The sequence below is a fragment of the Lolium perenne genome, chromosome 2 (assembly GCF_019359855.2).
Source record: "Lolium perenne isolate Kyuss_39 chromosome 2, Kyuss_2.0, whole genome shotgun sequence".
Lineage (NCBI taxonomy): Eukaryota > Viridiplantae > Streptophyta > Magnoliopsida > Poales > Poaceae > Lolium > Lolium perenne.
In genome coordinates, this window is record NC_067245.2 from 170,071,075 (window position 1) to 170,093,098 (window position 22,024).

Consider the following 22,024-nt stretch of genomic DNA (forward strand, 5'->3'; position numbering starts at 1 on the left):
TCCTTATGATTTTGCTGATGCTTCTACTGTGCTTGATAAGAGTGGTTCGTTAGATCCTTTTCTAGATACTACAATTGGGGTGCATCATACACCAATATTCTTCACATGGATATGGAAATCTTCCTGTCAGCAAAAACACAAGTTTTTCTTCTGGTTACTTTTACATGACAGACTAAATACCAGAAACCTACTCAGAAGGAAAAACTACACACTGCCATCTTTTAACTGTGCCACTTTGCAGTGCAATCATGAAGAAACCCTGGCACAATTATTCTGGAGTTGTCCATTTGCGCTGGGCTTTTGTTTGCCCACAAGTTACAAATCAGCAATCTGTTCTTGAAGCCTTTTATGACATCAAAGATACTCTGAAATTACCTTTTGCAGTTGAGATCATCATTCTGGCTGCCTGGAGTATTTGGATAATCAGAAACAGAAAAAAAAAATTGAAGATCAAAATCCTTCATTTTCTGCTTGGAAGATAGTTTTCAAACAAGAATTGCAGCTACTATCATACAGACTGAAAAAGAAATGGGATGCTCCCTTCAAAGCCTGGCTGCAGAGTCTGTCATAGTTTCCTGGAATAGTTGCTCATAGCCTTCTTTTTCTTTTTCTATTTATTTTTTAGACCTTTTGTACACCTTGTACATATGTATAGTTCTTTTTATAAATTTTAATAAAAATTGCAGTGGGGATTTTCCCCACTGTTTCACCTTCAAAAAAAAGATACTATAATTGCTAGAGCTAAACAAATTGAAAACACTATTACACATGTTAGTTCGATCACCTGAGGCTAGAGGGGATCCTAGTGATGATCTTGATGAAAATTATATTGAACTTGATGATGACTTCATTGAAGAATGGCATGCTACTAGAGATGCAAGTCCTATTAAAAGTCTTCTTGCAAGACGAGCTGTTAGATATAAACTGTCTCCTGATGCTAAATTTACCACATCTCCCATAAACATTAGAGATAAGGATTATGATTTCTCTCTGGATTTATCCTACATATATTGTTGAGAAAGAACCTTTTGTGGTACTGAAAATGAAAGTGCTATTAAACATATGAATGATCTCTCTACTTTGAGCAATTTATTCTCCGATGATGTTAAGAAACGCACTTACTTTGTCACTAAAATTTTCCCTTTCTCTTTGAAAGGTGCAGCTAAAATTTGGTATGATAATATGTCTCCTGGATCTATTGATAGTCATATTGGTTTGGTTAATGCTTGCTTTCAGAAATATTTGTCTGCTAGTTCGCAACATGCTGCTTTGCAGAAAATCTTTGACTTTGTGCATGTAGAAGGAGAGAAATTGCCTACGTCATGGGCAAGATTTTGTTCTTTAATTAGAGCATTACCTAGACATCCATTAGCTAAAAATGAACTCCTTGATATATTCTATAACGGACTAACTGTTGAATCTAGGGCATACCTGGATAGTTGTGCTGGTTGTGTTTTCAGGAAAAGAACTCATGTAGAAGCTGAGGAATTATTGGCCAAAATAAGCCAAAATTATAATGATTGGACTACACCTGAGCCAACACCAACACCGAAGAAAAGGGGAATGATTGAATTAAATGATGAAGTGATGAGGAAAACCAAGAAATCTCTTAAGGAGAAGGGTATTAAATCTGAAGATATGAAGAATCTATCACCTATAGAAGAATTATGTAAGCCAATCCCTCGTCCTTCCACTATTGAGGTACACTCTCTCCAACGTTTTTATAGTAGAGATATTCCCTACTCCAAACCTCCTGATCAATGCATAGATGAATTTGATAATTATATTGTTAAGCAAGATAATTTTAATAAGAGTGGAAAATCTCCTAATGGAAAATTCTAGAGCTATCAATAATTTGGATGATATTGTGGAAAGAACCTCTAATGATGTTAAAGTGATTGTTAAACATTTCCATATGGTTCAAACTCAAATTGATCAACTCACTAAAGTGCAAAAAGATTTGCTAGATATGCTTCTAGGGAAAAACATGCTTACGAAATAAGTACTAGAAGTGGTGCTTCTACTCAGGATCATTTATATCCTGAGGGACATCCAAAGAGAATTGAACAAGATTCTCAATGAGCTAGTGATGCTAGGAGTAAGTCTAAGAAAAAGAATAAGAAACATAAAACTGTTGTAGAATCCGTTGAACCTGCTAAAGATCCTAATAGTATATCTATCTCTGATGCTGAAACTGAAAGTGGTAATGATAAAAATGGTGCTTCTGATAAAGAAGAATATGAAGAGGAACCTGAAAAGCATACTAAGAATACAAAGTACACTAAGGAATATTTCATTGCTAATAAACATGGTAGTGAGAGAGAACTTTGGGTGCAAAAACTAATGCATTTTCCTGATAAGAAACACAAATCAAAGGAAGAAGAACACTATAACAAATTCTGTGAATGGATGAAACCTTTGTTTTTGCAAATTCCTTTGACTGATGCTATTAAATTGCCTCCTTATTCAAAGTATATGAAAGATATTGTCTCTAATAAAAGGAAGATTCCAAATGAGGAAATCTCCACTATGCTCGCCAATTATTCCTTTAATGGCAAGGTTCCAAAATAATTATGTTAGAACTGCTTTATGTGACTTGGGAGCAGGAGTTAGTGTTATGCCTTTTTTCTCTATATAGAAGACTTAATCTAGGAAAATTAATACCAACAGATATATCCTTGCAAATGGTTGATTAGTCTACTAATATTCATGTTGGTATATGTGAGGATGTTCCTGTTCAAGTGGCTCATAATTGTATGATATTAACTGACTTTTTTGTGCTGGAAATGCTTGAAGATGATAATATGTCTATTATTTTTGGGAGACCTTTTCTTAACACAGCAGGGGATGTTATTGATTGCAACCAAGGGAAAGTAACTTTTAATGTTGATGACAAAGAGCACACGGTTTATTTTCCCAAGAAGATTGATAGGAAATATGGTCTAAATTCAATTATTAACATTGAGACCATCCAGATTGGGAAATTCCATTTACCTATGTCAATGCCAAAGAAAGAGAATGATATTGCCATGATTGGGACTATGTCTATCAAGATTGAGGTAACATAATCATCTAGTGAAATGCAAAGTTTTGTTTCATATAAAATTGTTTTGGTAACAAGACTTGATCAACCTTGTTAACAAAGTGATTTTGAATGAATAAAGCTATGTTTTCACCTATGTACCACTGGTTAATTTCATATTAGAATGTTTAAGAGGTTATGTAGATTTGGTTTTGAATTTGTTTTTCATTGTTCCATAATTGTTTTCCTATGTTAGAATCATTATTCAAATTCTGAAAATTGCCCAAAACTAAAGTTTCTTGAAAAATTCCAGAAAACCTTTGCAAAAAATTTACGCATGAAAAGGGGTAGAGAGGCACCTGGGGCAACCCAGGGAGACCCACCAGCCCACCACACCATGTGGTGGCACGGGGGACACCCAGGCCACGCCAAGGCCTAGTGTGGGTCCCCCCTGGCCCTCCACTTGTTCCTCCACCAGCCGTTCTACTCTCTCTCCCAAAAAAAACACATCCACATTGCTCAAACTCGTTCTCTTCCTGTTCTTGCTCGCGATTTTCGATCTCCTTGCTCGGCCCATCTTTCCTGCTGAAATTTGAAGCATTTGCTCTCCAGTATGTGACTCCTCCGATTATCCAAGTAGAATTTCGTTTAGTGGAGTATTTCTTGAGTATTTTGCTGATGTAGGTGACATGTTAAGTGAGCTTGCATGCTTGTATTATGCTTATATAAGTTGTTTTGATACATGTTTAGTCCTCTTACAAGTCTCTATAGTGTTCTCCTTCATTTGTTTGTCATAAAATCATTTTTATGAGGTTTGTTAAAAATTTCAGAGATGGAAGCCAATGTACGCCAAATCATTCAGCATGAATTGTAGGTGAATGAAGTAATGATGGTCCATCGGGAGGAAGGCGTTTTCCCTTCTCTTCATCCATGCTCAGAGTTCATGAGGGCTGCAGGGATTCTGCATGATTTCCATACTTTGATATCTAATGTAGGGTTGGAACGTTTTGTTGATGGTGAACCTTACCAATATGCAAAACTAACTATGTCTCTGGTGCAGGATTTTAGATGTAGTTGGAATTTTCCTAACCCCATGGTTCACTATAAAATCTACAATAAGGTTGTCAACTTGCCCTTTGATGATTTTTGTGCAGCCATTAGAGTGCCACTGGGGATCACGCGAAAGGATGAAGGAGCAACCCAAACTATTGCTATACATCTATAAAGAAATCTTCCAGGGAAGAAGTTTCCCAGATGAGAGGTAAAATTCGAAGTATTCAACTTCCATCTATTCGATATTTTGCCTATTTCATTGCCAATTGTGTTCTAGCTAGGAAGAATGCAAATAAATTATCTTCGGATGATTTAGCTTTCATAGCTGCTGCCTTGAGACAAGATAGGACTTATAATTTGGCTGCTTTGATAGTTTTCCGTCTTACTACTAACCGTGAGAAAGGAAGAATTTGTGGAGGCCTCATTGTCTCTCGTTTATTAGCCTTTCATGGTGTAGTTCCGCATGATTTAGACATTCAATTTCCATTAGAGACGCTTGATCTTAATTCCATGATACAAAACAAATTTGTTTCTCTTCAAGCCAACAGGGACAACCTACCTTATGAAATAACCTTTTTCAAGAAATCAACATGGGGAGTAGCTAAGTCTGATCGTTTAGTCAATTTACATGCGCCTCTTTTGTTTAACCTTGATATCAGGGAGGGATGGTCGCTCATGGAGCATGAGCTTGACAAATACATGGAGGAGCACATCCAACATGTAGAGGATGATGGAGGGGAGGCCGAAAATAATTTCGTCCATCCCTCCAACACTACAGGGTTCCCATATCAGCAACCTGACTATGGGCCTTCTGCTCCTTCTTCCTCACGAGAGCCAGGGTACGATCACGCTAGGGATGACCCACTGATGTCTACGTTCCCCCTCCTTTCCTGTAGACAGTGTTGGGCCTCCAAGAGCAGAAGTTTGTAGAACAGCAGCAAGTTTTCCCTTAAGTGGATCACCCAAGGTTTATCGAACTCAGGGAGGAAGAGGTCAAAGATATCCCTCTCATGCAACCCTGCAACCACAAAACAAGAAGTCTCTTGTGTCCCCAACACACCTAATAGGTGCACTAGTTCGGCGAAGAGATAGTGAAATACAGGTGGTATAAATAAGTATGAGCAGTAGCAACGGTGCCAGAAAATAGCTTGCTGGCGTGTAGTTGATGGTGGTAGTATTGCAGCAGTAGTAACACAGTGAAACAGTAAACAAGCAGTAGTAACGCAGCAGTATTTAGGAACAAGGCCTAGGGATTAGACTTTCACTAGTGGACACTCTCAACATTGATCACATAACAGAATAGATAAATGCATACTCTACACTTTTGTTGGATGATGAACGCATTGCGTAGGATTACACGAACCCTCAATGCCGGAGTTAACAAGCTCCACAATTTGTTCATATTTAAGTAACCTTATAGTGTAAGATAGATCAACAGATTAAACCAAGTACTAACATAGCATGCACACTGTCACCTTCATGCATATGTAGGAGGAATAGATCACATCAATATTATCATAGCAATAGTTAACTTCGCAATCTACAAGAGATCATGATCATAGCATAAACCAAGTACTAACACGGTGCACACACTGTCACCTTTACACACGTGCAGGAGGAATAGGACTACTTTAATAACTTTGCTAGAGTAGCACATAGATAGTAGTGATACAAAACTCATATGAATCTCAATCATGTAACGCAGCTCATGAGATTATTGTATTGAGGTACATGGAAGAGAGATGAACCACATAGCTACCGGTACAGCCCCGAGCCTCGATGGAGAACTACTCCCTCCTCATGGGAGCAGCAGCGGTGATGAAGATGGCGGTGAAGATGGCAGCGGTGTCGATGGAGAAGCCTTCCGGGGGCACTTCCCCACTCCGGCAGCGTGCCGGAACAGAGACTCCTGTCCCCCAGATCTTGGCCTCGCGATGGCGGCGGCTCTGGAAGGTTTCTGTGGTTTTCGTCGAACGTATCAGGGTTTTCGCGACGGAGGCTTTAAATAGGCGAAGAGGCGGCGCAGGAGGGCTGAAGGGGTGGCCACACCATAGGGGGGCGCGGGCCCCCCCTAGGCCGCGCCAGCCTATGGTTTGGTAGGCCTGTGGCCCCCCTCTGGCCTCTCTGGTGTGTTCTGGATGCTTCCGGGGATTCTAAGATCTTTGGCGTTGATTTCGTCCGATTCCGAGAATATTTCTTTACTAGGATTTCTGAAACCAAAAACAGCAGAAAACAGGAACTGGCACTTCGGCATCTTGTTAATAGGTTAGTTCCAGAAAATGCACGAATATGACATAAAGTGTGCATAAAACATGTAGATAACATCAATAATGTGGCATGGAACATAAGAAATTATCGATACGTCGGAGACGTATCAGCATCCCCAAGCTTAGTTCTGCTCGTCCCGAGCAGGTAAAACGATAACACAGATAATTTCTGGAGTGACATGCCATCATAACCTTGATCATACTATTTGTAAAGCATATGTAGTGAATGCAGCGATCAAAACAATGTATATGACATGAGTAAACAAGTGAATCATATAGCAAAGACTTTTCATGAATAGTACTTCAAGACAAGCATCAATAAGTCTTGCATAAGAGTTAACTCATAAAGCAATAATCCATAGTAAAAGCATTGAAGCAACATAAAGGAAGATTAAGTTTCAGCGGTTGCTTTCAACTTATAACATGTATATCTCATGGATAATTGTCAACATAGAGTAATATAATAAGTGCAATATGCAAGTATGTAGGAATCAATGCACAGTTCACACAAGTGTTTGCTTCTTGAGGTGGAGAGAAATAGGTGAACTGACTCAACAATGAAAGTAAAAGAATTGTCCTCATAGAGGAAAAGCATCGATTGCTATATTTGTGCTAGAGCTTTGATTTTGAAAACATGAAACAATTTTGTCAACGGTAGTAATAAAGCATATGTATCATGTAAATTATATCTTACAAGTTGCAAGCCTCATGCATAGTATACTAATAGTGCCCGCACCTTGTCCTAATTAGCTTGGACTACCGGATCATCACAATGCACGTGTTTTAACCAAGTGTCACAAAGGGGTACCTCTATGCCGCCTGTACAAAGGTCTAAGGAGAAAGCTCGCATTGGATTTCTCGCTATTGATTATTCTTCAACTTAGACATCCATACCGGGACAACATAGACAACAGATAATGGACTCCTCTTTTATGCATAAGCATGTAACAACAATTAATAATTTTCTCATTTGAGATTGAGGATATATGTCCAAAACTGAAACTTCCACCATGGATCATGGCTTTAGTTAGCGGCCCAATGTTCTTCTCTAACAATATGCATGCTTAACCATAGGGTGGTAGATCGCTCTTACTTCAGACAAGACGAACATGCATAGCAACTCACATGAAATTCAACAAAGAATAGTTGATGGCGTCCCCAGTAAACATGGTTATCGCACAACAAGCAACTTAATAAGAGATAAAGTGCATAATTACATATTCAATACCACAATAGTTTTTAAGCTATTTGTCCCATGAGGTATATATTGTAAGGCGAATGATGGAATTTTAAAGGTAGCACTCAAGCAATTTACTTTGGAATGGCGGAAAATACCATGTAGTAGGTAGGTATGGTGGACACAAATGGCATAGTGGTTGGCTCAAGTATTTTGGATGCATGAGAAGTATTCCCTCTCGATACAAGGTTTAGGCCAGCAAGGCTTATTTGAAACAAACACAAGGATGAACCGGTGCAGCAAAACTCACATAAAAGACATATTGTAAACATTATAAGAATCTACATCGTCTTCCTTGTTGTTCAAACTCAATACTAGAAATTATCTAGACCTTAGAGAAACCAAATATGCAAACCAAATTTTAGCATGCTCTATGTATTTCTTCATTAATGGGTGCAAAGCATATGATGCAAGAGCTTAAACATGAGCACAACAATTGCCAAGTATCACATTACCCAAGACATTTATAGCAATTACTACATGTATCATTTTCCAATTCCAACCATATAACAATTTAACGAAGAAGAAACTTCGCCATGAATATTATGAGCTAAGAACACATGTGTTCATACGAACCAGCAGAGCGTGTCTCTCTCCCACACAAGCATGATGTAATCCAATTTATTCAAACGCAAACAAAAACAAAAACAAACCGACGCTCCAAGCAAAGCACATAAGATGTGATGGAATAAAAATATAGTTTCAGGGGAGGAACCTGATAATGTTGTCGATGAAGAAGGGGATGCCTTGGGCATCCCCAAGCTTAGATGCTTGAGTCTTCTTGATATATGCAGGGGTGAACCACCGGGGCATCCCCAAGCTTAGACTTTTCACTCTTCTTGATCGTAGTATATCATCCTCCTCTCTTGATCCTTGAAAACTTCCTCCACACCAAACTCGAAACAAACTTATTAGAGGATTAGTGCATAATCAAAAACTCACATGTTCAGAGGTGACACAATCATTCTTAACACTTCTGGACATTGCCTAAAGCTACTGGAAGGTAATGGAACAAAGAAATCCACCCAACACAGCGAAAGAAGCAATGCGAAATAAAAGGCAGAATCTGTCAAAACAGAACAGTCCGTAAAGACGAATTTTAAAATGGCACCAGACTTGCTCAGATGCAAATGCCCAAATTGAATGAAAGTTGCGTACATATCTGAGGATCACTCACGTAAATTGGCATAATTTTCTGAGTTACCTACAGAGAATTTTGCCCAGATCCGTGACAGCAAAGAAAACAGTTTCTGCGCAGTAATCCAAATCTAGTATTGACTTTACTATCAAAGACTTTACTTGGCACAACAAAACACAAAACTAAGATAAGGAGAGGTTGCTACAGTAGTAAAAAACTTCCAAGACACAAATATAAAATAAAGTACTGTAGCAAAATAACACATGGGTTATCTCCCAAGAAGTTCTTTCTTTATAGCCGTTAAGATGGGCTCAGCAGTTTTAATGATGCACTCGCGAGAAATAGTATTTGAAGCAAAAGAGAGCATCAAGAGGCAAATTCAAAACACATTTAAGTCTAACATGCTTCCTATGCATAGGAATCTTGTAAATAAACAAGTTCATGAAAAGCAAAGTAACAAGCATAGGAAGATAAAACAAGTACAGCTTCAAAAATTTCAGCACATAGAGAGGTGTTTTAGTAACATGAAAATTTCTACAACCATATTTTCCTCTCTCATAATAACTTTCAGTAGTGTAAGGAGCAAACTCAACAATATAACTATCACATAAAGCATTCTTATCATGAGTCTCATGCATAAAATTATTACTACTCCCAACATAAGCATAGTTATTCTTATTAATTGTAGTAGGAGCAAATTCAACAAAGTAGCTATCATTATTATTCTCATCAAGTGTAGGAGGCATAGTATTATCATCATAAAAATTACTCTCCATAGTAGGCGGCACTAAAAGACCAATATCATTATAATCATCATAAATAGGAGGCAAAGTATCATCAAAGAAAATTTTCTCCTCAATGCTTGGGGGACTAAAAATATCATGCTCATCAAAGCCAGCTTCCCCAAGCTTAGAATTTTCCATATCATTAGCAACAATGGTGTTCAAAGCGTTCATACTAATATCATTGCTACTAGCATGCAAATAAGATTCCATGGGTTTTTTAATTTTCGCATTAAACCATTCATGTCTTGACTCAGGAAATAGAATAAAAAGCTCACAGATGTTGTCCATTATGCCTTACTAGTGTAAACAAGAAACAAAAAGTTGCAATTGCAGGATCTAAAGGAAATAGCTTCGAGTACTTACAACGCCGGAAAATAGCTTAGTAGCCGAGATACGGAGTGTGAGTACCTTTTACCTTTCCTCCCCGGCAACGGCGCCAGAAAATATGCTTGATGTCTACGTTCCCCCTCCTTTCCTGTAGACAGTGTTGGGCCTCCAAGAGCAGAGGTTTGTAGAACAGCAGCAAGTTTTCCCTTAAGTGGATCACCCAAGGTTTATCGAACTCAGGGAGGAAGAGGTCAAAGATATCCCTCTCATGCAACCCTGCAACCACAAAACAAGAAGTCTCTTGTGTCCCCAACACACCTAATAGGTGCACTAGTTCGGCGAAGAGATAGTGAAATACAGGTGGTATAAATAAGTATGAGCAGTAGCAACGGTGCCAGAAAATAGCTTGCTGGCGTGTAGTTGATGGTGGTAGTATTGCAGCAGTAGTAACACAGTGAAACAGTAAACAAGCAGTAGTAACGCAGCAGTATTTAGGAACAAGGCCTAGGGATTAGACTTTCAGTAGTGGACACTCTCAACATTGATCACATAACAGAATAGATAAATACATACTCTACACTTTTGTTGGATGATGAACGCATTGCGTAGGATTACACGAACCCTCAATGCCGGAGTTAACAAGCTCCACAATTTGTTCATATTTAAGTAACCTTATAGTGTAAGATAGATCAACAGATTAAACCAAGTACTAACATAGCATGCACACTGTCACCTTCATGCATATGTAGGAGGAATAGATCACATCAATATTATCATAGCAATAGTTAACTTCGCAATCTACAAGAGATCATGATCATAGCATAAACCAAGTACTAACACGGTGCACACACTGTCACCTTTACACACGTGCAGGAGGAATAGGACTACTTTAATAACTTTGCTAGAGTAGCACATAGATAGTAGTGATACAAAACTCATATGAATCTCAATCATGTAACGCAGCTCATGAGATTATTGTATTGAGGTACATGGAAGAGAGATGAACCACATAGCTACCGGTACAGCCCCGAGCCTCGATGGAGAACTACTCCCTCCTCATGGGAGCAGCAGCGGTGATGAAGATGGCGGTGAAGATGGCAGCGGTGTCGATGGAGAAGCCTTCCGGGGGCACTTCCCCGCTCCGGCAGCGTGCCGGAACAGAGACTCCTGTCCCCCAGATCTTGGCCTCGCGATGGCGGCGGCTCTGGAAGGTTTCTGTGGTTTTCGTCGAACGTATCAGGGTTTTCGCGACGGAGGCTTTAAATAGGCGAAGAGGCGGCGCAGGAGGGCTGAAGGGGTGGCCACACCATAGGGGGGCACGGGCCCCCCCTAGGCCGCGCCAGCCTATGGTTTGGTGGGCCTGTGGCCCCCCTCTGGCCTCTCTGGTGTGTTCTGGATGCTTCCGGGGATTCTAAGATCTTTGGCGTTGATTTCGTCCGATTCCGAGAATATTTCTTTACTAGGATTTCTGAAACCAAAAACAGCAGAAAATAGGAACTGGCACTTCGGCATCTTGTTAATAGGTTAGTTCCAGAAAATGCACGAATATGACATAAAGTGTGCATAAAACATGTAGATAACATCAATAATGTGGCATGGAACATAAGAAATTATCGATACGTCGGAGACGTATCACCCACCAGCCTGGAGCTACTACCAACGCTGGTATTGATCTCCACTTAGGCCAACAGCCTAAGCTTGGGGGGAGGTATACCGACATCTCACTTATCTATACATCATATTCTGTCGGAACTTTGTATATCCATGTTTCCCTTTCTTTTGTTATTGTTCTTGTTTATTTTATTCTGTAATTTATCTTTTATTGAATCTTGGAAGTTGTTACCACTGTAATAATTTCTCCTTATCCTATTTATTTCGTTTTTATACCAAGGATAGCCTTTAGTAGGAAGGAGGTAAGAATTGGGGAAGTTGCTCACCCAAAACAGATTTTGTGTTGTCACCTAAAAAATGTGTATTCCCATCCAGAACGTCGTATTGATCTGCCAATTTTTGAGCATATGCCCCAGATTTTTATCTAACTTTCATTAGTTTTGCACTTTTCAATTTGAGCAATAGAACATTTTTGAAAAAATCGATATTGCCTGATGTTCTGTGTTGGCAGATTTCTGCCACTATTTGCATTTGCGTATCTATATATGTTAGTTTTATTTCTTTTGTTGTTCTTGTTTTGTTTCTCCTTTCCAAAACACAAAAAGACCAAAAATATTTTTGTTGTTTCTCTTCATTTGCTTCTTTAGTTTTTAAGTTTATTTTGTTTTATTTTCTCGTTATGGTTTGCTATTCGAAAATCTAAAAAGATTTTTCTTTGTGTGTTGATTCAAAATCGAAAACCCAAAAATATGTGTTGTTCTTCTTTGCTTTTGTAAAGTTTGTTGCATGGTTCAACAGTCTTCTGTGACTCCATTGGATCTTGGTTATCATTTCATATTATTCAAGCCACACAAGTGAAGAGCAATAATGATGGTCATAACAATTCAAGATGTGGTGAGAGGCTGGTATGAACTCTATTTATTTTCGTTTTTGTACATATACTCATTTATGCGGAAATGCTTAGTTTGTTAGTGTAAGGTGTATGCTATTTAATGATTCTCAGTAATTTTTGCTCTCTCATGACTAGTTCCAATTTACTAATAGTAGGTAATATGTCATATAGATGTTTGCTTGCATTGCTCTATTCATAAAACGTTATGACATTGTGGTATCCTCCTCTGAATGTTTCATTTGAATCGACTTGGCACATGATCATGCATGCATAAAGACTAAACAAAATTCATTTAAGCGTTGATAATTTATTTTGCCTCGGAGTTCTTGTATTACTTTTATGCTTCCGTTAATTTTGTCCCATCGCAAGCATGATTATGACAGTTACTGATTTCTTGATTGTCGCTTCCCAGTCTATTGCTAGCCTTCACTTGTACTGAGTACTCGTGCACCCAACTACCAAAAACCAAAGTTTCCCAATTATGTCCACCATACATACATATATGTGGTATTTCACCGCCACTCCAAAGTGAATTGCTTGTGTGTTACCTTTAAAACCTTCAAACATTACTACATGTTTTGTGTTTTGTTTTAGCTCATGAGGAAGTATTGAGTTCTTTATTGTCTTTTCATGACTTCATACCGTGACTAGCATGCATAATGTGTTGGTCCATAATATTGCAAAAAGAGAAAGGCAACTGGGTGCCCAGCCCAAACAAAATATAAAATAAACTAATAAAGCTCCGCACATTATGTACTGGAGAGATCCTAAATAATGATGTGCACATGGAGAACTACATGGGAGCCGCTCTTGAGGTCACTATATGAAAGGATGATAAATCATTTAATGCCAGTCATTGACATAGACATGCATACCTCTCAAAATATATTTTCAACACCTTTATATTATTTAAAATGAAAAGCTCTATCACATGAGTAATCTTGCTTCCCTCTGCGCAGGGTCAATCTTTTACTTTTTATGTTGAGTCACCATCCTTTCTTTGAGCACCTTCTCGAAAGCATAGTTGTCATTCTTAGTGTAATATGCTTGTCCCGGAATAAGATTAATTGTGGTATACCTGTGATGCTTGAATCTTTCGATATTTTTACTTCTGGTCTCCTCTTGAACTTCAGAGGTGCCTAGGCATTTATGTTTTGCTCCACAAATAAGGGCAAGCGAGATACCAATTTATCATATCATGTTATGAGCATTGCAATCCTGCAGATACTTATGTTTCATGTTGCTTATTATTGTTTTGGTATCTTTTTATAGCTTGCACAACTATTGAGTAGCCTTAGTTGCATACTTCTTATTATGAATTGCCTAAGTACTTGAAGAATATATACACCATATGAAGCAAATAGGTTCATGAAAGTTTCTTTTATCACACTCAGTTGTCACTGAATTGCTTGAGGACAAGCAATAAGCTAAGCTTGGGGGGAGTTGATACGTCCAAAACGTATCTACTTTCTCGAACACTTTTGTTGTTGTTTTCCCTCTAATTTGTGTGTTTTGAATACAACTAACATGGACTAACGTTGTTTTCAGCAGAATTGCTATGTTGTCTCATTTTTGTGTAGAAATCCAACTTTCAGAAAAATTCACAGAAAATATCGCAAAGTCCCTATTTTACCCGAAGACTCATGGAGCCAGAAGACGAAACGGAGAGGAGCCACGAGGGGCCCACACCTGGCCTAGGCGCGGGCCAGCCCTGGCCGCGCCTAGGGGAGGTGTGGCCGCCTCAGCCACCCCCTCGACCTCTCATCCGGACTATATTAAGCCTCTGATCCTAAAAACAGAGGGGGTTCGACGTTTTTCTAGAAAGAGTTCCGCTGCTCTGCCGCCACCAGAAACCCCAATCCGGGAACCAGGAACTCCGTTCTGGCACCCTGCCGGGACGGGGAATTGGAGATCATCGTCATCACCATCACCGACGCCTCTCCATCAACCATCCATGATTCCCCCATCCATGTGTGAGTAATTCCCCGTTGTAGGTTGTAGGGGATGGTAGGGATTGGATGAGATTGTTCATGTAATAGCTATAAGATTGTTATGGGCATAGTGCCTAGTATCCGTTGTTAGTATTTTTGACATTGTTGCAACTTGTTGTGATTAATGCTTGTCACTTTGGGCACGAGTGTCATGATCTCATATCTGGACATGTTATTGATTCATGAGGATAATTATTGTTTTTATCATATCTGCAAGTTGTATACACATATCGTTATCCGGAACCCGAGGCCCCAAAGTGACAACAATTGGGATAACCGGAGGGGATGGCTATGATGTGAGGATCACGTGTGTTCACGGAGTGTTAATGCTTTGCTCCGGTACTCTATTAAAAGGAGTACCTTAATTACTAGTAGATTCCCTTGAGGCCCCGCTGCAAACGTGTTGGTAGGACAAAAGATGTCATGCAAATTTCTCATTGTGAGCACGCATGACTAAATAGGAACACACGCATATGGTTATTTTATACTAGGATGTTTTTATCATTGTTACCTGCAAATTCCCATGTCTTGCTTATTATATGAATTATCTTATCCATGCAGAGCCCGTTCATCAATCCCTATGCCTACAGTATTTTAATCATGCTGTCTACTGCAATCATCGCTACTGCTGTTTTTATTTCATTACTGTTGTTACTTTACTACTACCACTTCTATAAAACTGTTATTACTGCTGTTGCGAGCAAGTCTATTTCCAGGTGTATCTGAATTGACAACTCATATGTTAAAGCTTATAAATATTATTTGGCTTCCCTTGTGTCGAATCAATAAATTTAGATTTTACTTCTCTCGAAGACTGTTGCGATCCCCTATACTTGTGGATCATCAGTGGCCGGTATTGTGGATGGTTGCGACGTATGTGGGGTTCGTGTAATGAGGTGTTCGTGTTTGGTTCTTTACCTTGGCAAGTCATCCCATGTGTGCGTGCGTGCTCTTGGCGCAGTTGCTCCGCCTTCTGACGGTGTGGCACCCTTTGATCCAGGGCGAGAATGTTGGGTCCTTCTTCGGAGGTGGAGGCGGATGGCTTCGATGGCTACGCTGCACCAGGACTTGATGAAGGTGGGATCTTGGTGGCATGCTTTTTGGCGTTTCCCTTGCATGTGTTCTAACTGCTACGGTTGACGAAGACCTCGAGGCTCAAAGTCGTGTTTCTTTATAACTTTCCGTTTGCTTATTGTCCACTGTTTGTAATGTGTTCTTTTAGCACCATGTAACTGTAGCTTCCTTAATTTAAAATTGGGCTCATTTTGAGACTACCATCTAAAAAATGAGAACCACAGTCGAGCCTTACATCGACACACTACATCACGTCTACTGCGACATCACCGATAGTACATCGCTAAGGTCTACATCAACGTGGTCTCCAAAGCCATATTCGTCAACACTCTGCCACCGCCACACAGCATAGTCCACATGATGGACATACAAGATACAACTACGACACCCTCAGTACAACTGCAAGGCACGAAGACAGCATGACCGCGTCCATGACACCGACGACAATATTGACCGTGTTCGACGGCTAAGACTGCATCAACAAATCGGCGTCACAATTGTGATGCCCCTACAACCGCGCATGCAGTTCTGGCAGAACCATCATGTGCCTGGTGTGGTCCTGGCAAACTGGGGTCTCACTTATGACTGCGTCCTCTGACATCTACAAGACACCCCTGAATGTACCTTTGAAGGTGCAAAACACCGGCCATGACAACAACCTCGTTTAAAAAAATAGGAAGAAGAAACCCGCTCAACTTTTTTGCACCTCGGACGAATGCAGCTACACCATCTACGATGACTACATCATCGACCACGGGTACATCATGTTCGGCTACCTCGACAACAACATCAGTGCAAAGTCTACAACTACATATCGGCACCAACTTCAGTCGCCAATGTCCGTGTCACACTTGCATCCACGATACTTCCGATCTGACTGCGGGAGGGAAGATAAGGCACAAGAAGAGGCCGAGGGAGAATATTAGAATAATATCTGGACTCTGGAGATAGACTAGGATCCATCTACTTATACTCCAAGTATCTTTCCTCTGTATACCCCATGAGGGTCACTACCACAACACGCTGGACAAGTATGTTTTTTTGTAGGACATCCCAAATGTAATGTATAAACATGTATAACTAATTAATTTACGTGTATTCCTTCGGAGTGCAATTTATGGCAGCTTCTCATTTAAGCCTGGAGTATGTGAAGAAGCTCTAGTAGCTGGACGTTCCATTGAAACAACAAGATGCATAGACACAATACATTGTACATCACATCATCAGATTACAGCACGTAGGCGCCGGAGCATGAATCGATCTATTACATCGATTGCACGATGCATCTAGCCGATGATCTGGTCGAGGACGCCGGTGTTCTTGAGGCCGAGCACGATGCCGACGCCCAAGATGTGGCCGACGGAGCCGCAGGCGAGCGTGTCGGCGAGAGTGAACCCGGCCGGGTCGCCAGTCTGCAGCCCGGACTCGCGGGCCTCCAGCTTCAACCCCGCCGTCGCCTTCCGGTTCGCCGACGGCGCCAGCCCGAATCGCCCGGCAAACAGCATCAGCGTCGTCGTCGTCACCATGATCTGCATATACACATCAAGCAATCAATCCATGACGCGCTCGATCAAAAAACTTTCGCACATGGCATGTATGTACATGATTGTGATCTTACGAGGTTGGTGGATGAGCCGATGTAGTCGCACCGGATGCCCTGGGATCTCTTCCTCAACGACGGCAGCGCCGCCATGGACCTGGGCGAGGAGTAGGTCCTGAGGCCGTGGAACTGCGGCACGGAGGTCATGGCGGAGAGCTGGGAAGCCATGGCAGCGGCGGATCTGCTTGGTTGTGGATACTGCGATTGCTCGAGTGCAACGGTGAACCAGAGTTTCTTTCTTAAATCTTGTGGAGCGGGAGCCACACGGGGGAGCTTGTGGCGCGCGGCGGCCACTCCCGGATAGGTTTCGGATCCTTGCCGCTTACGTGGCGCACCCTGGTTAGAGCCTGCCAGTTCGGATAAGATACTCTCTCCTGCAACACCGTGCTCTGTTTCAGTGACGTGGCGACTGACAACCATCTTTATTTTGACTTTTTAACCTAATTGATCATTTAAAAACTTTTAATTACTTTTGGAATTTTGAAAAACTTTTAAACATGTATGAGCCCTTTTGGACACACCTGTTGGGCTGAATTATTTGGAGCACTATAAACGCTGGTTGGACTGTAATGACTTAGGCATTTTTAACCCAAAACAAATAGGTCACACATTATTCCCAAAAAAAAAAAAATTTAGGTCACACATTTAGGCTGTCTAGTTTGCAAAGATCTCAAACTCTCTGAGAATGTTCTCGGATACTCTGGGTAAAAAAAAAAAGTAGGTCGCACCATTACCAAGTGACTAGACTTGATTGACTTAGTCATTTTCAGAATGTTTAGAACTTTTTCAAAATGCCAGAGATGATTAAAAGTTTTCTTAAGAGCCATTTAGGCCAAAGACGTTTATTTTCAACCTTCAAATACACAAAGGAAAAAACATCGGTTTTACCATGCATGTGGAATATTTGCTTTCACTTCTCACTAACAAGCAACATGTTCTACTTTTTTTTTGAAATGGGGCATCCTCAGCCTCTGCATCAATTGATGCATACGGTTTTGTTTTATTAATAAATCAGCAGTACATCATATTATCTCAGAGCATTATTACAAAATCATGGATCACATAAGATCTCAACAAAAATGAGCCATCTAAAAAAACCAGCAACATGGAGCACCTCTGCATCAGCATGTCAGCCGTCAATCAGCACACCAACCAGACTGGCTGTAGAAATCCCGTGCTACCGTTGCCAGTCGGTTGCATCCAATATCCATAGCTTGCCACTCCTCCATCGGCTGTAGATAGGACCACATATGGATCCAATGGGTAGCCATAGGGATAACCTCTAAAAATGGTGGGAAACTTTTCCTGTTAAACACAAAGTCATTCCTGACCTTCCATATCACCCAAAGAACAACGCACACACCAACTATAATGTGTATTTTATCTTTTTTAGCCACCCCTTTTAACCAATTTCCAAACATATTTGTAATATTCAAAGGTGGTGGTATATTAAAAGTCATAAACACAATCCCTCCATATCATTTTTTGCAAACGGACAGGATATAAAGAGATGTTGGATTGTTTCCTCTCGATCACAAAAGCAACATGTAGTACATCCTTGCCAACTTCTTTTATGCAAATTATCTTTCGTAAGGATAACTTTCTTATGAAGGAACCACATGAATATCTTAATCTTTAATGGGACTTTCGTCTTCCAAATATATTTCTAAGATAAACAGTATGGTCATTGAGCAAGTCATGATACATTGATTTGACAGAAAAAGACCCAGAAGTAGTCAAGTTTCATCTAAATACATCATCAACATCAGTTAGCTGAACCAATATGAGTCGCTGTAAAAGATGGATCCACCTATCCCACTTATTACCACCCAACGTCCTTCGAAATCCTATATTTAGTGGGTTTGAGTCCATGACACTTGCAACCGTTACCTACTTATGGTATACAATATCATTAGCAAGCAATTTATCCAATAACCAGATATTCTCCCAGAAACGACTATTATGACCATTACCGATAACAAAAGATCCTCTAGCGAAGAAATCTTCTTTAACATTTATTAATCCTTTCCAAAATGGAGAGTCAGTTAGCTTTGCTGAAATCTGAGATAAAGTTTTAAAACGTAGGTATTTCTTATGCAGCAACTCTCGACACATGCCATTTTCATTCAAGAGCTTATATAACCACTTGCTAAGTAAGCTCTTGTTTTTTAACTCTAGAACCTCGGCCGACATATAATATTCCACTTTGTCAATCTATACTTCTTCTTATACCCATCGCTTTGCCAAAAGAAACAAGACCTAAAAAAGTCTAACCTCTTCCGAACTCCTTTCGGTATCTCGAGGAAACAAAGCATAAACATGGGGAGGCTAGTTAAAACCGAGTTAATAAGAACTATGCGATCACCATAAGAAAGCATTTTACCAATCCAGTTACTCAACTTTTTTTCTCAAAGCGATCCTCTACTGGTTTCCATTCACCATTCCTTAGTTTTCGAAAATAGATAGGGATACCCAGGTATCTAAATGGCACTAGTAGGAAATTAGATATAGGTGGAATGTCATTTTTGTGGCGCACAAAATAAACATCCACCACTAAAAAAAATTATGTGGCGCACCCAGGCACGCACCACTAAATTATTGCATTTCGGTGGCGCACCAATGTTCCATGCGCCACACAAATATGGTGGGACCCGCGGCCAATTATTGGGTTGACCAATTCTAAGTATTTTTCGCCCCCACCCCCGTGGATCGAGTTAAACTAAGTGGTATAATTGTAAGGAAAATTGTAAAACATGAATTTCGATGTATTTTGCAAAAAAAGGTGATGAAATCTTCAAACTGGATTTGTGGTTGCATACGAACTCGAAAAAACGCACAATATATCAAAATGACCGGGAGAAAATTCTACATCCGAATTCACTCGGGTTTACCCGGTTAGCAAATTTTTAGAATCGGCAAATTCGAAAAGAATAAAAAGTCACGACAAAATTAAGATTTTTTGCTGAAAAAATAAAAATTCGGAATTTTTTTTGTGGCGCATCATATGCCCATGCGCCACAGAATGTTCAGTCTGAAATTTGAATTTCGGCGGCGCCCATCTCCCTCTCTCCTTTCTCCTCCTCCTCCTCCTCCTCCCTCTCCTCCACTTCCACTTCCCCTTCTCCTCCCTTCTGCTCCTTCTCCTCCCCACTTCCCCTTCTCCTCCTCCTCCTAATCTTCCACACACGACGACCACCACCACCTCCTCTGAAAGTGCATGGAGCCCACATGCTTGGTTTTGGTAATTAATGACAATCCCTATGGAATAATGTTTGCATTGAGTTATATTTGTAGGAGTTGTCCATAGGCAATGCTTGAACCATATGTTGGCTTCAAGGTTGCAAGAAGAAGAAATTGATGAAGGATATCAAGTGTCAAGTATGTCTTGAAGATGAAGATGAAGAGCCCTCAAGTTACTTCAAGACATCAACATGATGAAGAATGAAGAAATGAAGTGCAAGTTCAAGATGAGCCATATCGAAGAGATCCTTTGCTTGACTCTTGCCATCCATATAGTGATCATGGATATGAGAAGATGCGCCGAAGAAGAAGCTCTCCCATGGTTGATAATGGGGGAGTAATCTATATGGTGTTCATGGATATGTGAAGATGCGCCGAAGAAGAAACTCTCCCATGGTGGATTATGGGGGAGCAATCCACAAGACTTCGTCAAGCAAGCACAATCAAGAAAGGCGTTCCATCTTGTTGTGGTCAAGACCGTCATCATCAAGCTCAAGTGGAATGCGCAAGGTTAAGGTTTTCTATTGATAGGTTTTCTTTCTCACCGGTCTCATGGTGTAGTTGGAGACCGGTTTATAGTTTAGTTGTCATACTATCAAGAGGGCTCTCGAGTGAGTAACTCGATCGTATCCTTCGGAGAGCTCAAACCTGTGCATCCTTGCATCATCTTTCTTGGTTGTTATTTGGATCTTATACATGTGATGTTTTAGAGCTTGTGCTTATTCTCATGACAAGCTCTAGTTCATTAAGGTTTTTTGCACGGGTAACTTGTTGCATTTTCAAGGTTGGAGGTTTTACCGGTATGTACTTTTTAGATAGGTCAAACCTTTCATCATTTATTTATATCCTCACTTGTTGTACTATGATGGTTCCCTGCATGATCTTGTAGAGCTTGTTCCTAGATTGAAAACAAGCCCAAGATCATCAAAATCGGAGTCCGGATACTAAAGTTATGCCCGTTTCAGTTTGCTGTCTCTGCCAGTTTTCAGGGGGGCGGAAAATCCGGGCCGGATTTTTTGCAAATATCCGCCCCCCCCCCCCCCCCCCCCAAAATTGGCTAAGGACTTTCTGCCGATGCTCACTGGATAGGGGGCCGGACTTTTGTCCGGAAATTCCCCAAGGTCGGATTATCCAGGGGGAGGGGGGGGGATTATCCGGACCCAACTTAGGCCGGAATATCCGTCCCTCGATTTGTCCCAACTGCTCGATTTTCTTGGGGGGGGTATAAATATCCCCCTTCTTCCTCCTTGGGTTGTAGCTCCTCACACTCTCTCTCTCCTACATTGTTGTTCTTGAGAAGCTTGCCCTTTCTCTCTATCCCTCCATGATTCTTGCCCCATTTTGAGGGAAAAGAGAGAGGAGATCTAGATCCACACTTTGACCAAACCAAATCATCTCTTTGTGAGTGAATCTTTGGGATCTAGATCTTGGAGAATTTTGTGTTCTCCTCTTTGTTCTTCCTATCCTATTCCACCAATAGCTTTTGTAGCTTTGTTGGAATTTGAGAGAGAAGGACTTGAGCATCTTTGTGGTGTTCTTGCCATTACATTTGGTGCATCTGTTTGAGTTCTCCACGGTGATCTGTGGTGGTGAAAACAAGGTTGTTACTCTTGGATTCTTGAAACCCTAGACGGATTCTAGGCCTTTGTGGCGATTTGTTGGGAGCCTCCAATTAAGTTGTGGATGTGTGCCCCAATCTTTGTGTAAGGCCCGGTTTCCGCCTCGAAGGAAATCCCTTAGTGGAACCGTGACCTAGGCCTTTGTGGCGAGGGTCACCGGAGAATAAG

General features: G+C 40.6%; 1 protein-coding gene across 1 annotated transcript; it reads right to left on the reverse strand.

The window, feature by feature from the left end:
- Positions 1–16,574: 16,574 nt before the first annotated feature.
- Positions 16,575–17,226, reverse strand: LOC127333912 (photosystem I reaction center subunit psaK, chloroplastic). The gene is made up of 2 exons (XM_051360346.2): positions 17,016–17,226; positions 16,575–16,926 (listed from the first exon to the last, which is right to left on the reverse strand). Exons 1-2 carry the CDS (start codon positions 17,163–17,165, stop codon positions 16,684–16,686), a joined length of 393 nt encoding a protein of 130 aa, XP_051216306.1. The 5' UTR covers positions 17,166–17,226; the 3' UTR covers positions 16,575–16,683.
- Between the last annotated feature and the right edge of the window lie 4,798 nt (positions 17,227–22,024).